Genomic DNA, 15,438 nt, shown 5'->3' with positions numbered 1-15,438 from the left:
AAATACTTCAGGCATAAACTTTGTTTGCTTTTACTTGGATAAAGGATTAAACCAAGTATATAATTTCTTGGTATTTTTAATTTATATCTTAATTGGTAATTTTTTCTGTCCATGATATCTTTAGCATTCTTCTATATAGCCACATCTCAAAGGCTTCAATTTTCTTGATGGTTGTCATCTTCAATGTTCATGTTTCAACTTCATAGAGCAGAATGGACCAGACGTAACATTTCAGCATTAGTTATCTGACTTCTAGGTTTAGATCTTTATTGCAGAATAATGTTCTCATTTTCATAAAGTACTGCCATGAACTTCAATCCTTGTCTTTATATCTATTTCAGGATCCCCCCTTTCATTAAGCCAGCAACCAAGATATTTATACATTGACACTTGATCGATATTTTTCCCATTGAGTGTCCGTTTCATTGATGAGGTTGGATGTTTGCTGATGACCATGTATTTCATCTTGTTGATGTTTATATTTATTCCCATTCTTTGGCTTTCTATGTATATTCTGTCAATGAGTTTTTGAGGAACAGTGATGTTATCAGTAATTAGCAAGGCGTCACTGCATATCGTAGGTTGTTAGCAATCTTTCCATTTATTATGATTCCCTCTGGACATTCTTCTAATACCTTTTTAAAGATTACCTCTGAGTATATGTTGAACAAGAGTGGTGAGAGCATGCATCCTTATCTCACTCCTCTTTTGATGTTAATATCACTGGTAGTAATGTTGTCTAAATGTCAGATAACCAATTTAACTTTAACTTTTCCTAGCAAACATATCGATGAATTCTTCACCCTCTAGTAAACTCGGTATACTTTCCTACTCAAAATGCAAGTCAGGAGTTGTTAAAGTACGGGAGAAGTTGGTCAAGAGCAAAATACAGGAAAAGATAGATGGAATTGGAATACTGTACTGGGGGCAACATGGTTTTGCGAATATGGTCATGCCTCAGTAACTTGCTCGCATCTAATAATACAGTGACACCTAAGTTGGATCAAGGTTTATAGTGATACTGCTGGACTATGCAGAAGCCAATGGGTTTATAGTGATAGCTGGACTATGCAGAAGCCTATGACAGGATACCACATGAAATTCTACTCAACAAACTGCAGCACATGGGGATGAATATAGGGTTGGTGAGGTGGATAAAAGGGCGGTTAATGGAGAGATATTAGAATAGTAGTGGAGAGTAGAGAACAAGGGGCCAGCCTTGGAAACTGAGTAAGAGTGTAGTTAGCAAGGGTGTTAGAACCACGTTTTTTGCTTGCAGACTGGTGAATGAGTGGAATAGGTTGCCAGAGTCTGTTGTGGGTGCCATGACCATGAATGAGTTCAAAGCAAAGTATGATACGACATGATGTTTAAGGCCATCCTCAATAAGTCTAAGGACTCCTTGGAGTAGCGCCTGTAATAATAATAATACTTTATACCAACTTAATTACCAACTGTGCAAATCCCAATTATGCTTAACTTTAGTGTTAGGCATATTTCAGATTTGCCACTGACATTTCACTGCCAAACTGAAAATTCTCAATGCTGTGCAGAGGTCAGTTCAGTTGATCAATGATTCCCCTTAAAAGATGAATCAGTTTCATCCTTATGTCTCTTTTCTATGGTTGCTGTTGTTCAAGTAAACTGATATCCATTGGATCAAGAGGAACAATGGTATCCATTGTTCCTCTACTCTCATGTTGAAGGTTTAATGGAATATTATCAGCACTGGGAAAGGATTAAAACTAATTTTAATGCTTCCAATATTTCATCTCAATTACAGAGACATCTTCAGGGATTACAAATAACTTTTTGCAACAACACACAAATACAATACAGTGATAAGTAAAACACAGGAGTGAACCTAAAGTCCTATTTAGGTGGGTGTGCCCTCTATGGGCATTTGCAGGTTGGCTAGGTAGATAAAACAGATAGAGGGAACTGCTATGGGTTCCTTCCTCTCACCACCTCTTAATTTTTACATCTAAAATTTTGAAAAATGAGCCATAGACTCATCCCGTCTAAAACCTTCTGTTTGACTGAGATATGTAAACGATATGTTCTCTATTTGGCTTCATAGCCCAGGCACATTAGACTGCTTCCTCAGTAACCTCAATAGCCTGCATCCAAGAATCCAGTTTACTATGGAAAAGGAAAATAACAATAGTTTACCTTTCCTAGACACCTTGGTAACACGCCTTCCTAATGGTGGCCTTTCCTTCTCTGTATATAGAAAACCTAATCATACAGGCAGAAATATTTACAAACTCTCCCACCACCCCTCTCAACAATCTCTGGCATTATTAAAACTCTAACCAACAGAGCCTAGTTCTTTGTTCCAGTGAAACCGCCCTTATAACCAAGCTCAACCACATACGCAACACCTTCCTTTCCAATGGCTACAGTGATTACAGAATTAAAAAAAATAATCAATTCTGTCCCCATTCCCTGACCATCTCTTCAGAACTTCAGAAATGTTATCACCATACCCTATGTTTGTGGCACATCAGAAAAAATAGTGAGGTCATTAAAAAAGTACAACCTCCACACAGTGTTTAAACACCACAGTAAACTTAACTACACTTATCCGTTCCCCCAAAGATCAGCTCCCTCCTCTCTAAGTGCCTGGAGTATACAGCGTACCTTGTTCCTGTAGGCTGGCTTACTTCGGACAGACAGGCAGATCAGCAACCATCCAGTTAGAAGAACACAAATCATACATCTGCAATCACGATTATGGTCAATCTGGCCTTGCAGACCATGTTTTGGATACAACCCACAGGATCTCCTGGAAAAAAACCCACCATACTCCACCATAGTAAATTCAAAAAAGAAAGACTGTTTTTTGAATCTGCATCTGCACTCAGGAATCAACCGAATTTAAACAAATACAGTTGCATGGAACTTCCCAAAATTTGAGAAACATTAATTATCAGAGATCCCCTCTTTACATCCTAGGCCACCTGCAAATGCCCATAGAGGGCACACCCACCTAGATAGGACTTTAGTTTCACTCCTGTGTTTTACTTATCACTGTATTATGTTTGTGTGTGTTGTAAGAAAAAGTTATTTGTAATCCCTAAAGATGTCTCTGTGACTGAGACGAAATATTGGAAGAATTAAAATGAGTTTTAATCTTTTCCCAGTGCTGTTAATATTCCATTAAACCTCCAACATGAATTCTTCACAACATTTAAGCCTCAACACAAGGTTCCTCTACTCTACTTTCACTTCTTCTTCAAGTGTCATCCCCTAGGAGGAGGTTGGCAACTGTGTCAAGGAACATTTTTCTTTCTTTTGCTGCTATGGAACATTTATGGTAATTAAAGCCAGTTCATCCTTAATGTCTTCAATCCACATTCTTCTGGGTCTATCTCTCCCTCTTTTTCTATTCAGTTTCCATTCTAATATTAATTTCTAGGAGGAGGTTGGCAACCGTGTCAAGGAACTTTTTTCTTTCTTTTGCTGCTATGGAACATTTATGGTAATTAAAGCCAGTTCCAGTCCTTAATGTCTTCAATCTACATTCTTCTGGGTCTACCTCTCCCTCTTTTTCTATCCAGTTTCCTTTCTAATATTAATTTCTGAATGCCTTCTTGTCTAGTTAGATGTCCAAAATATTTAAGTTTTTGTTCTTTAATTGTTTTCATTAATGTTCTTTTCATTTTTGCTTTCTTTAAAACATTTTTTTTTTCATTTTCTCTGTCCATGGTATTTTCAACATTCTTCTGATCATCCACATTTTGAAAGCTTCTAATTTTTTCTCTGCTTCTTTATTTAGAGTCCAAGTTTCACTGTTGTAGAGAAGGCTTGACAAGATTAATCTTTTTCTTGTGTCTATATTAATGTCTCTGGATGTTAGAACAGGTTTCATATCCATAAAGGCTTTTCTTGCTTTCTCTATTCTTCTTTTTATTTCTTTAAGGGAATTTCCTCAATCTATAAACATTTGTCCCAAATATATAAAAGACTGAACCAGTTCAATTTTCTTTTTGTTAACAGGTATGTTTAGTTTCTTATTTATTGGTTCTTTTAATATAATCATACACTTTGTTTTCTTTAGGTTAATAATTAATCCCATGTCTAAGCTTCTGTTGCAAATTTCTGTGACTAAGTTCTGAAGATCATCTTCAGATTCAGCTATAAGGACTGTGTCATCTGTATACCTGAAATTGTTTGTTGAAGATCCTATCCCTGACTTTTACACCCTTCAGTTCTGAAATATTTTTAAAAACTTGCTCACTATAAATATTATACAGTAAGGGTGATAAGACACATCCTTGTCTTACTCCTTTTTTGATTTCAGAATTTTCAGAATATGCATTTTTATATCTTATTGAGGCCATTTGATTCCAGTATATTTTTGTAATTATATGTAGATCTTTTCCTTTTAACCCGTTATTCTGTAGGATATGTATTAATTTCTTGTGATCTATTGAATCAAATGCTTTGGTGTAATCAATAAAACAAAGATATATGCTTTTCTGGTTATCAACGCTTCTTTCACATAATGTTTTCAAATTGAAAATTCCTTCACCTGTATCTTTGTCTTTTTGAAAATCTGATCGAGTGAGTGTTTTCTATTTCTACTGACAAAGTGCTTTTTATTCTTTCTAGGATTATTCTCAGTAGTAATTTTGTAACATGACTTGTTAAATTTATTAGTCTATATTCTACTTTCACTAAGCCTGCTAAAACATTAGCAGTGGATGCTCAACATCCTTTTTCAGTTCACCTTCAAGCCCGCTTCCCCCTTCTTTCATTCTACCCACCTGTTTCATTTTATCCACCAACTACTACCACCTCCAACTATTCAGTGTGGAATTTATATAATAAAATAAGCTTATAAGTTTTCTTTTGCTGATGAATTTCGTTATTTTGCATCATTATATTCAAATAATATGCTCTACAAATTGGTATGAGTGTTATATATAATTCAGTAAACATAACACTAAATACAAAAAACATTTGCTATTTCCAAAGCAGCCAGACTTTTGGACACTAACACATGTTAAAATAAATATTATTCAATCAGCTACATTTAAATACTAATATTAAGAATGTTCTTTGTTATACATATTCACCTCAAGCAAACTTGACATAGGAGACAGTACAGTCTTTTCCACTTCGGTCTGATAGTTCAGAAGTTCATTTCCAAGGGTGCCTTGAACACTGGCACATTCTCCTAATACAGTGCTGCAAAGAAATTGCTCTAATTTGATAAACATTGTTCAAAAATGACTTCAAGACAAGTTATAATCAAATATTATGATTAAAAAATGAATATCATTACACTCCACATGTGAAATTACAAAATATACTGCATTTTCCTGAAGACCCAATGCACCATTAAAAACCATTCTAATACAGAGCTTATTCATGATTTTTACTAATGCATAATCATGCATTGTCATCACAACATCATCCCACACTGCTGTAAATACAGCAGCTTACTGAGGCTTTCTATACATTATGCATTGATTGAGTCAGCATGCCCATAGATAATCAATATAAGTGAAACTTGGTTACCTGAGGATGATGTGATTTTGTGAATAGAAAAGGAAGGATATAAAATTTTCTGGAACGATAGGAAGGTGAAAAGAGGAGGGCTTTTAATAATTACAGATGACTGCATCCTATAAGTGTGGAAGTTGACAGTACATGTGCATATTTCGAATCTGTGTGGGAAGCTGAAGTTAACAAGCTAGTATATGATGGCTAGGATAGGATGATGTTATAGGCTCATAAATGTAGAGAATATGACTATCAAAGGTTTAGGCAAATTGGTTGGGCATGTAAAAAGAAACTAATCCTGATGGGAGACTAATTACATGAATATAGAATGGAAGGACGAGATACTGTACAGGAACAAGGAGAGTAGTTTGTTGAATTTCTGAGGGATAAATATCTTAAGTAGCATGTGACTGAAGCAACTACAGGCTTTTGTGGTTTGGATTTGGTGATAACTTCACAAGATGTAGTTATTAATGAGATATTGTCACTCTCACCAGTTGATGATGAGGTACTTGTTTGGGAAGTTAGGGGAAGAAGAAAAGGTTACTGCCAATAAAAATGAATATATGTCGAATTATAAAGTAGATGATTATGGGAAGCTGTGTGGTCAACTAACATCAATACATTGAGTAGATGAGCTGTGCAGAAAAAAGGCAGAGAGTGCATGAGAATTCATATGGCAGTATCTGACACAAGCAATATATAACTGTATACCAAGGGTCAAGTGAGTAAATAGAGTAAGAGTGAAATGGATGAACAGTGAAATCAAGCAAGCTGTGTTGTAAAAGAAAATGTCACAACAGAGTTGGTGATGGAATTCATGAAGAGTGTCAAGTGCAGGCTAGGAAGGTGATGTGCAGTATGAGAGGTGATTGTCTGCTCAGGAAAAGGTTAATTCAAGGGAATTCTTCTATTATATTAGAAGCAAGAGGAAGAATAATTACAGGAGGTTGACATTGGTGTATAGTCATGGTAGCAGAGTGATCATTCCAAAGGATATAGTGGAATCATTGAATGAGCACTTTATCAGCATATATCATATTGCAGTAAATAATGCCATGCCATATACACAAGTGAGGCAAGTATTAGGATAACTGTAAGTGAAAGAATCAGAGGTGTATCAGGTGTTGATTGGGTTAAATGTTAATAAGGCTGTGAGAATTGATGACATATCACAACGTATTTTCAAAGAAGGCGTACAACAGTTGGCTCTGCCTTTGACCTGTTGGTTTAATGAAATCTTGTAGTGGATAAGGTTCCTAAGGACCAGAAAAAAGGACAAAATAGTACCCTCCGCATAGTTCTAGGTTGGAATCTTCCAGTCACAGACAAGTCTATGGTCTATATACTGAAGTTGAAATGAAGGTGTTGGAGAGATTGGTTACGAATAGCATATAAGATTGAGTTGATGGACATACTATTCTTTATGATGGGCAGCATGCATTTGTAAAGGGTGGGTCTTGTATTAGCAACATTCTTGCATTTTATGATAAGTTAACAAGTGTTAGATATGAAAGATATCACTTAGATATCACTTCATATAATTCACAAGGGAGAATTATATGAAGTGATATTCTTCGATTTTGCAGAAACATTTAAGTAGATGCGCAAGCTGCAGAGGATTGGAACAGATATACTACATTGGTTAGATAGATTGGTGATCAGTTCTCTGAACAGTACCAGCAAGTTGCAGATGATGGAAAAGTCTTTCATAAAAGACTTAAGATGTATCCAGTGATGTGCTCCAGGATTCTTTTCTGGGGGGACTTGCTGTTAAACTTATTTGTAACAATATTTTTATTATTATTACTACAGGTATCTCCATGGAGTCAGTAAACTCATTGCAGGAAACCAAAACTATCAAAACAATAACTATCATATCTGTTCTTGAATTCATTTACAGATGAAGAACTCACAACTGAGTAAGGCAATGCATTCGACGCATTCACCACCCTCCAGATGAAACACCTCATTCTCACACTCTTGTTAACCATGCTTTTACTTAATTTCCAGGGATAACCATTTGTTCTTCCATCACTGTCACACAGCTGAAACATTTCCCTTGCATCAATCTTATAAAAACCTTTTAGTAATTTAAATGTTTCTATCATATCCCCTCTTCTCCACCAATCAACCAACCTCTGCAATCCACAAGCTCTCAATCTATCAATGTAGGAAGCATTTTATACATCACTCACCAACTTCGTCCCTCTCTTCTGGACCCTTCCCCAACCTCCTCATCTCCAAGGAATCCAGGTGACCAGACATGAGCACAATAATTCAAATGTGGAAGTAGCAACGCTTTATAAAGGGGAATAATAATTTCTTTATTTCTGGATGTTAGTGTGTTCCTCAATAACCAAGTAATCCTATGTGTAATCTTGGACACCTTAGCAATGTGTCCACTGAACTTCATCTCCCTATCTACCAACACCCCTAAGTCCTGGTCTCATCAATCTCTTGGAGTACCATTCCATCAATGTAGTGCATAGCTAGTAATCTTTTAATCCCAAAATGCACAACTTTACACTTTTCCATATTGAACTGACATCCATTTCCTTTTGCCCATTTTACCAGCTTATTTAAATCATCCTGCAAACACTCAACATCAGTTTGATTTTTTATTGCGCTATCCTACTTTGCATCATCAGCAAACAACTGAATGCCTTTAAGCCATTTCCAATATCGTTTATGTACAAATTAAACAACAATGGCCCAAGCACAGAGCCCTGAGGCACACCACTGGTCACCTGCCTCATCCTGGACTCTGCTTCTCCATACACCACCTTCTGGTATCTCTCCCTGAGCCATTCTCCTATCCATATCACCAGTTTAGTATCCATCCCCATCTGCTCCAATTTGTGCAACACTATTCCATGGGGTATCCTGTTAAAAGCCTTAGCGAAATCCAGAAGTACCACGATGCAGCCATTTCCTTTGTCCAACTCAGATGTCATTCTATTATAAAAAGCTAATAAATTGCTAAGACAGGATCGACCTTTAACAAAACCATGTTGGTCCATATAGAGTATCATATCCTGATCCACCCATTCTAGAATTTTGTCTTTAACCAACTTTTCCAATACTTTTACCACCACACACGAGATGGTGTTTGTCTGTAATTAACTACCGCAGTTTTAGAACCACCTTTATGCAAAGGAACTACTTTGCCTCCCTTGTACTCCCAAGGGACCATACCAGAGATCAAACCTAAGTTAAATAAGCAAGTAAGAGGAATTGACAATTCCTTTGCACATTCACACAACCCCCGGGCTGATATTCCATCTAAACCTACAGCAGTGTTCGCATTTAAAGTTTGCAATATACTAAGTACCTCTGTTTTCTTAACTTCAATTCTCACATTAGTTATTGCTACAGGTACAGAGATATTCTCACTTGGGATAGACTTTTGAAAAGTGATCACTCGCTAACTCTACTATTACATCTGAATTGCTCACCTCGATACCATCAGCACCCAAGAAGGTTATCCTTCCGAAGTCATTCTTCCTTTTACTTGCCACATAGCTGAACTCTTTGGGATTATCCTTGATCTCCTTGGCTAAGGTCTTCTCATAATCTGATTTAGCTTTTCTTACTATGCTGGTAACCTTCCTAGCTTGAGCCTTGTACTTCTCATGGGTTGCCTTTCTCCTTGTAAATTCTCCATAACATTTTCTTTTTTTGCATATCAAGCTGATACTACTACTCGTCCATCTAATGCCTACCTTGTTTGTCTTCCTGACCATGGGGACACAATCTGATATTGCTTTCCTCAGATACCCGCTGATTTTAATCAATGCACTGCTGACATCTTTCCCCTCCAATATGTTCGGTCACGGTACTGCTGCAAGCTCACTCCAAAGCTTGTTATAAGTGCCTAACCTATAGTTCCGTACATACCCCTTCTTAAGAGAGAAATCCACAAATTTTGGAACCTCCCAAGTCAATATCACTTGATCACTCTCACCAATTGGAGGTAACAAAGACACTTTACTTATGCATTTATCCTCAGAACCAATGACCAGGTCCAACACTCTCACACCACATGTCCCTTCAGTTATGTGCTTTCAAGTAATTAACTCGTAGAAGATGTATGAATTCCATTTCCTTTTTTCCATGTGATATTTCCTCCTTCCAACTGACATCACCATAATTAAAATCCCCCATAATAATCACTAACCCTGCACTCATTGTGCTAATTTGCTCATGCATGAATTCAATATCACCCCCTATACCCCCTGGCCTATAGCAGCAGCCAACTATATATTTGGTTGCGTTGGTCACTATTTCACACCAGACTGCCTCAAATAGACTATCATTCACATGTCTATCATCTTGACATATAAATGATAGACATGTGAATGTCTATCATCTATATATCAAGATATATATATCTATATATATCTTCAACTCATCAGCTATCATCAACAGTACTCCTCTCCCCGTTCTATCTTGTCTATCTTCCCTGAAAATACTGTACCCATCACATTCAATTCCAGTGACCACATCTTCTGCTGACAGTCAATTTTCACTAATGCCTACAAATTTTGATGAGATTGCACTCACTAATGCCAAAAATTTTTCCTTCTTATTTCGAACTCTTCTTGCATTTGTATACAAAAATTGCAGATTCCCGTTAGTTCTTATACCAGCTTTAGAACTGATATACATGTCACTAATTTCAGTAGTCCCATGCCAATTTTTATCCCCTCTATTCTGCAATTTATTCTGCAAATAAGGATCAACAATTATACAACCACTGCGTAAGTTTCTCCCTCTTACGCTCAACCTTTTCAATTTTAGTTTCCCTGCCCAATTTCTTCAAGTTGTTCAGAAAGCAGTCACTTCTTCAATCGCTTATGACCTTCCATGTTCAGATGCAACCCATAATTGATGGGGATTGACTAGGGATCTCCAGCTGTTTGCTGACGGTGCAAAGGTGAGGATAATTGTAAGCACTGCTGGTGTTAATTTCCCCGAGTAAGATTTGAACAGAATTTTTGCTTGGACAAATGAGTACAGTTTTAATATTCATAAGTGCAAGTTGATGCATTTTGTAGTGCAGAAATATAAAGCTGTGTACTATATTGATGGGATCGTACTTCAAGTAGTGAATAAGATTCAAGACTTGGGAGTGATGGTTGACAGTAGACTGAAGTTTAGAGAGCATATTGCAAGTGTTGCAAAGCTGCACATCATAGTGCTGCTATGATAAGAAATACTCTAACATGTAGGGATAAGGAGATGGTTGTGCCATTGTATAACATGCTGGTCACACTATACTAAGATGATTATGCTCAGATTTGGTCACCAGGTTTTCAACGTAATATGGAAACATTGGAGAGAGTCAGGAGATGAGTGACTAAGAAAATATGAGGATCCTGGAATGCTAGCTATGGAGTGAGGTTGAAGAAATATGGACTGCAGAGTTTCGTGTAGAGGAGGAAAAGAGGTGATATGACGGAGACATTTAAGTTAGTCAGAAGATTTTATCAAATTAATCCACAGATGATTATAAAAAGAGGAGAAGGCAAGAGGGGATGAAGCAAAGGTCATCCCTGAAAGTAATGTATAAATGTCATGAAGAGGGGAAGAGGGATGCGAGGAGTAGGTTTTTTCCATGGAGAACTATGAGTTAATGGAACGCATTACTGGAATATGTTGTTAAGGATTTTAAAATTCAGTAAGATAAATAAGTTTTCAGTTGAATGAGCCCCTGACAATGAGTATGCTGACTCCATGGATGGCATAATCATAATAATAATATGCTTGGATCATTGAAAATTAATGAAATATTGAGGACAATCAACCTAGAAAACATAGTGCACAAGAATCATTAAGTATATATTTATTTTCATATTTCCATATATACCTAATCTATTGAGTTGTATTGATAATTTTAGTTTATATTTGTCTAGATGATGAGATTTACATATACAGTCATCCATCAACCTACGTCCCTTCGAGTTATGTCAGCTCGAAGATACGTCCGTGATCTCATAAGGGAATAAATAACTTTTCGACTATACTTTCGAATAAGACGCAAACACAGTAAAGTGAAAAGGTTTCTAATTAGCAACAATGCATCATGGCAACCTCTCTCAGCAGTCGACAACTGGCACGTTTCTTCAACAGTTCCTATGTTGATTTTATGTTTGAGAAATAGGTTATTTGTGTGTTTATCGTTAAATATTTTGCGATATTTTGTGCAACATGTCCCCTACTCGTCCAATCAAAAAACCTAGTTCAAGAAACACAGAAGAAGAGATCTTGTAACGAAGTTGCAATTTCAACGATAGTGACAGAGCAACGACAATGTCCTATCGATGATATGGAAACGGTACTTGCATCATGGATAGAGGACCTGAACCAAAAGTGCACAACTCCTTAGCAATAGGACCACAACCACTAAGGCACTAAGTCTCATCAAGATGTTGAAGTAGAAAGCAGGCCCAATTAAGATTACGAACTCAATGCTTCTTCCTGTTGACTCATTAAATTCAAGCAGTGTTTTGTGCTGCATAATGTGAAAATGTATGGTGAATCTGCAAGTGTTGATGAGAAGGCTGCCAAGGAGTTTGTGGAGAAATGTGATAAAATTATTACGGAGGATAATTATTCGCCACAACAAATGTTTAATATGGATGAGACCTCCTTGTTTTGGAAAAAAAATGCCTGAGAGGATGTTCATCCAGTGTCAACCCTGTAACTACCTCTGAACAGTTTGAAATTCTCACTCATATCACCTCTCCTTCTTCTATCTACCAAACTCTTCAGTCCACATTCCTTCATCTGATCCTCATAACTAGCATTGCACAGTCCTGAAACCATTTTTGTTATCAACCTCTGTGGCCATTCCACAGTTAATTTATCCCCTTCAAATCCCAGGGACCAAATTTGAGAACAATAGTCTAAGTGTGGTCTGATCAGGGTCTTATACAATGGAAAGATAACTCTTTTATTTCTGCAGGTCAGTGTCCTTCTCAGTATTGCACCAATCCTCTGTGTTACCTTTGCACAATATGTTCCCAGAATTTCAGTTTTCTATCAATCATCACCCCCCAGATCTCGTCTTACCTACTTCCTCTAGTACAGCGCCTCCAACTGAGTATGCAGCCTCCCATTGATGTATTCCAAACCTCAAGACTTTACATTTTGCTGCATTAGATCGACACCCCCAATTCATTTTCCCATCTGTCTAGTTTATTTAAATCTTCTTGCAGGACTGCTGCATCTGCAATATTACTAATAACCCTTCCCATCTTCACATCATCTGCAAACAACTGAATATCCTCCTGCAATCCACTGACAATGTCATTGATACAGGTCCCAGTACTTAGCCCCACTTGTAACCTTCTGCCTACTTAATATTGCCCCACCATACACAACTCTCTGATAACCATCAGACAGCCAATCCTGAATCCAGTTTACTAACTCAACATTTAAACCCAAGTGTTACAACTTAAATATCAGCTTATCATGTGGCACCATGTCAAATGCCTTTGCAAAATCCAAAAAAATGGCAGTGTATGCCTTTCCCTCCTCATCAACTGCTCTTGTCACTTTATTATAAAAGGCAATCATATTACTAAAGCAAGAGTGCCCCTTAACAAATCCATGATGACTCTCACAGATAACGTTACCCTTATCTGCCCAATGCTGAATATGGTCCCTCACTAATTTCTCCAAGATCTCAACAACTACTGATGAAACACAAACTGGCCTATAGTTAGACACATCCAGTCTGCTACAACCCTTATGCAATGGCACTATCTTACCTTCCTTCTATTCATTGGGTACCTTTCCTGTAGCCAGACTTTCATTGAAAAGCTGGGTGAGTGGAGCTGTCAGTTCTTTAGCACATTCTCTCAAAACTCGTGGTGAAATACAATACAGTCCCACAGAATTAATGACATCCAGGGTACTCAGTATTTGAAACACACTCCCTTTTGCACTTCCAAACCTTGAACCTGCTCTCTCCCTCTAGTATTAAAACTTACTTCTCCAGGATGAAATACTCCAATAAAATGTTTATTGAACAACTCCACTAAGTCCTCTGCATCAATCAGTCAGTCTATTCCCATTTTTATCCCACAAGTCATTCTTTCACAATCATTTCTCCTCCTACTGGCCACATAGCTAAAAAATTCCGTAATTAAAAAAAATTCTCTAATATGAATATCTGATTGATTGGTGGTTAGTTTATAGTTTATTGGCACAAGAACAACAAAGGTCATTCTGTGACACAGTAAAGGTTACAGCAATATAAAAATTGTAAACAATATGCATGTACAAAACCGAACCCAAGCAATGCATTATATACACTACATAAAATGACAGCAAAGGGGTGCTAGAGTCACCGAAGAACATGGTGGGGAATTTGAGCTATGCTGAAAAAAGTGTTTTTTTAATCAGTGAACAGTCTGTTTTTCTAAGTTTTTGTAGTGCTACTACGTTGTTTTCTGGAATACGAGTGTCCTTCAGTGGTTGTTTTTGAAGTTAGTTGTTGTCGCTATATCATGTATTTTGGTTATCGAGAAGACAGGGTCAAAATCGAATGCATAATGGTGGAAGACAAGATGAAGATAACATAATTTTTCATTATTTAGTTTTATTATATTATATTTAGTATAAAATTTTTTGTTTGTAATTGTTTGTACTTTTACTTATATAGTTATACTTCCTTATACTTATTTAGCGTTTAGTTGTGACAGTAATTAGCATTTGGTATTTTGAATAATGGCGGCAGTGGCAGTTAAAATTGCAAATGGCGTATCACCAAGTTCTCCCCCATTTAAGGCCTCCATTTTGAATGATATCATACAGGATTTTGCAGCATGCAGAACTTGCAGAATGTATGCGTCCTGGCGGTCGTATATGTTGCAGGTGAGAGAAGGGGAATACGTATATGTGCAAAATGCAGGACAATGGGAGGAACTTGGTGAGTTAGAGATGACTATAACTGACCTCGTTGAGACTATAACCAACTTTGAGTCAGAGACGGGAGATTTTCCATGTAGAGAGTTGAGTGGTATGATACAGGCCGAGAGAAATATGAATAAAATAATGAGAGTGGGGAGTATGGAAAGGTTGAATGATTGTGAAGTATTAGGAGATGATCTCAATTGGGGTGATGAATAGCAAATAAGAGTGGCTAATTTGGAGAGAGAGGGATGGATGAGCTGAAAGAGCAGATGGAATGTCTAGGGAATGAGATGAGGTGTGAAAGATGAGATTAGGCAAATGGAAGAGACGAATGCAAGGCCAATCAGAGTAGGAGTGAGAGAGAGATATGGGAATGATAGAAGAGGAGAGAATAGGAACAGCAGAAGAGAGAGAATGAGAGTAAGTTATGGGAATGGTAGAAGAGGAGAGAATAGGAACAGCAGAAGAGAGGGAATGAGAGTGTTATGGGAATGAGAGAAGAGGAGATAACAGTAAGGGTGGAAGAGAGGGAATGATAGAAGAGGAGAGAATAGTAAGGGTGGAAGAGAGGGAATGATAGAAGAGGAGAGAATAAAAAGAGTGGAGAGAAGGAATGAGAGAGACTTATGGAAATGATAGAAGAGGAGAGAATGGAAACAGTAGGAGAGATTGAATGAGAAGAATGCGAGGGAGTGCTGGAACCAGGAATAGAGTGATGTAAGGAAGGCAGGTAAGTAGGGGGAACACAGAGAGAAAGCATTAGAGGAGAGAGAGTGAGGGATGTAGGTGAGCAATCGAGGAACAGGATGGTAAGAGTCATACTTATTGGGGACTCAATGATCTGTGAGGAGTGTTTGTGTGGAGGAACGATAGAAAGTGTGGCTATGGCAATTAAGAAGGGTGAAAGGTTGGATGAGATGATTGTTATAGTAGGAACGAATGACTAGAGAGGCAATGTAAATTGGGCAGCGAGAGATATGAGATTGTTGCTTGAGGTTG

The 15,438-nt window shown here is 37.3% G+C and overlaps 1 protein-coding gene across 1 annotated transcript in view; it reads right to left on the bottom strand.

The window, feature by feature from the left end:
• Window positions 1-15,438, bottom strand: part of LOC150107866 (rho GTPase-activating protein 44-like) — a 260,140-nt gene that overhangs the window by 40,353 nt on the left and 204,349 nt on the right. The window contains exon 4 of the mRNA XM_090415365.1: window positions 5,085-5,196. Within this exon, the coding sequence (XP_090271491.1) occupies window positions 5,085-5,196 (112 nt within the window). The remainder of the gene's footprint in view (window positions 1-5,084; window positions 5,197-15,438) is intronic.

The sequence above is a fragment of the Typopeltis vanoorti genome, chromosome 3 (assembly GCF_054136105.1).
Source record: "Typopeltis vanoorti isolate ZY-2024b chromosome 3, IOZ_Tvanoo_1.0, whole genome shotgun sequence".
Lineage (NCBI taxonomy): Eukaryota > Metazoa > Arthropoda > Arachnida > Uropygi > Thelyphonidae > Typopeltis > Typopeltis vanoorti.
The sequence above is the reverse complement of the archived record's forward strand: the minus strand, read 5'-3'. Positions and strand labels throughout refer to the sequence as shown.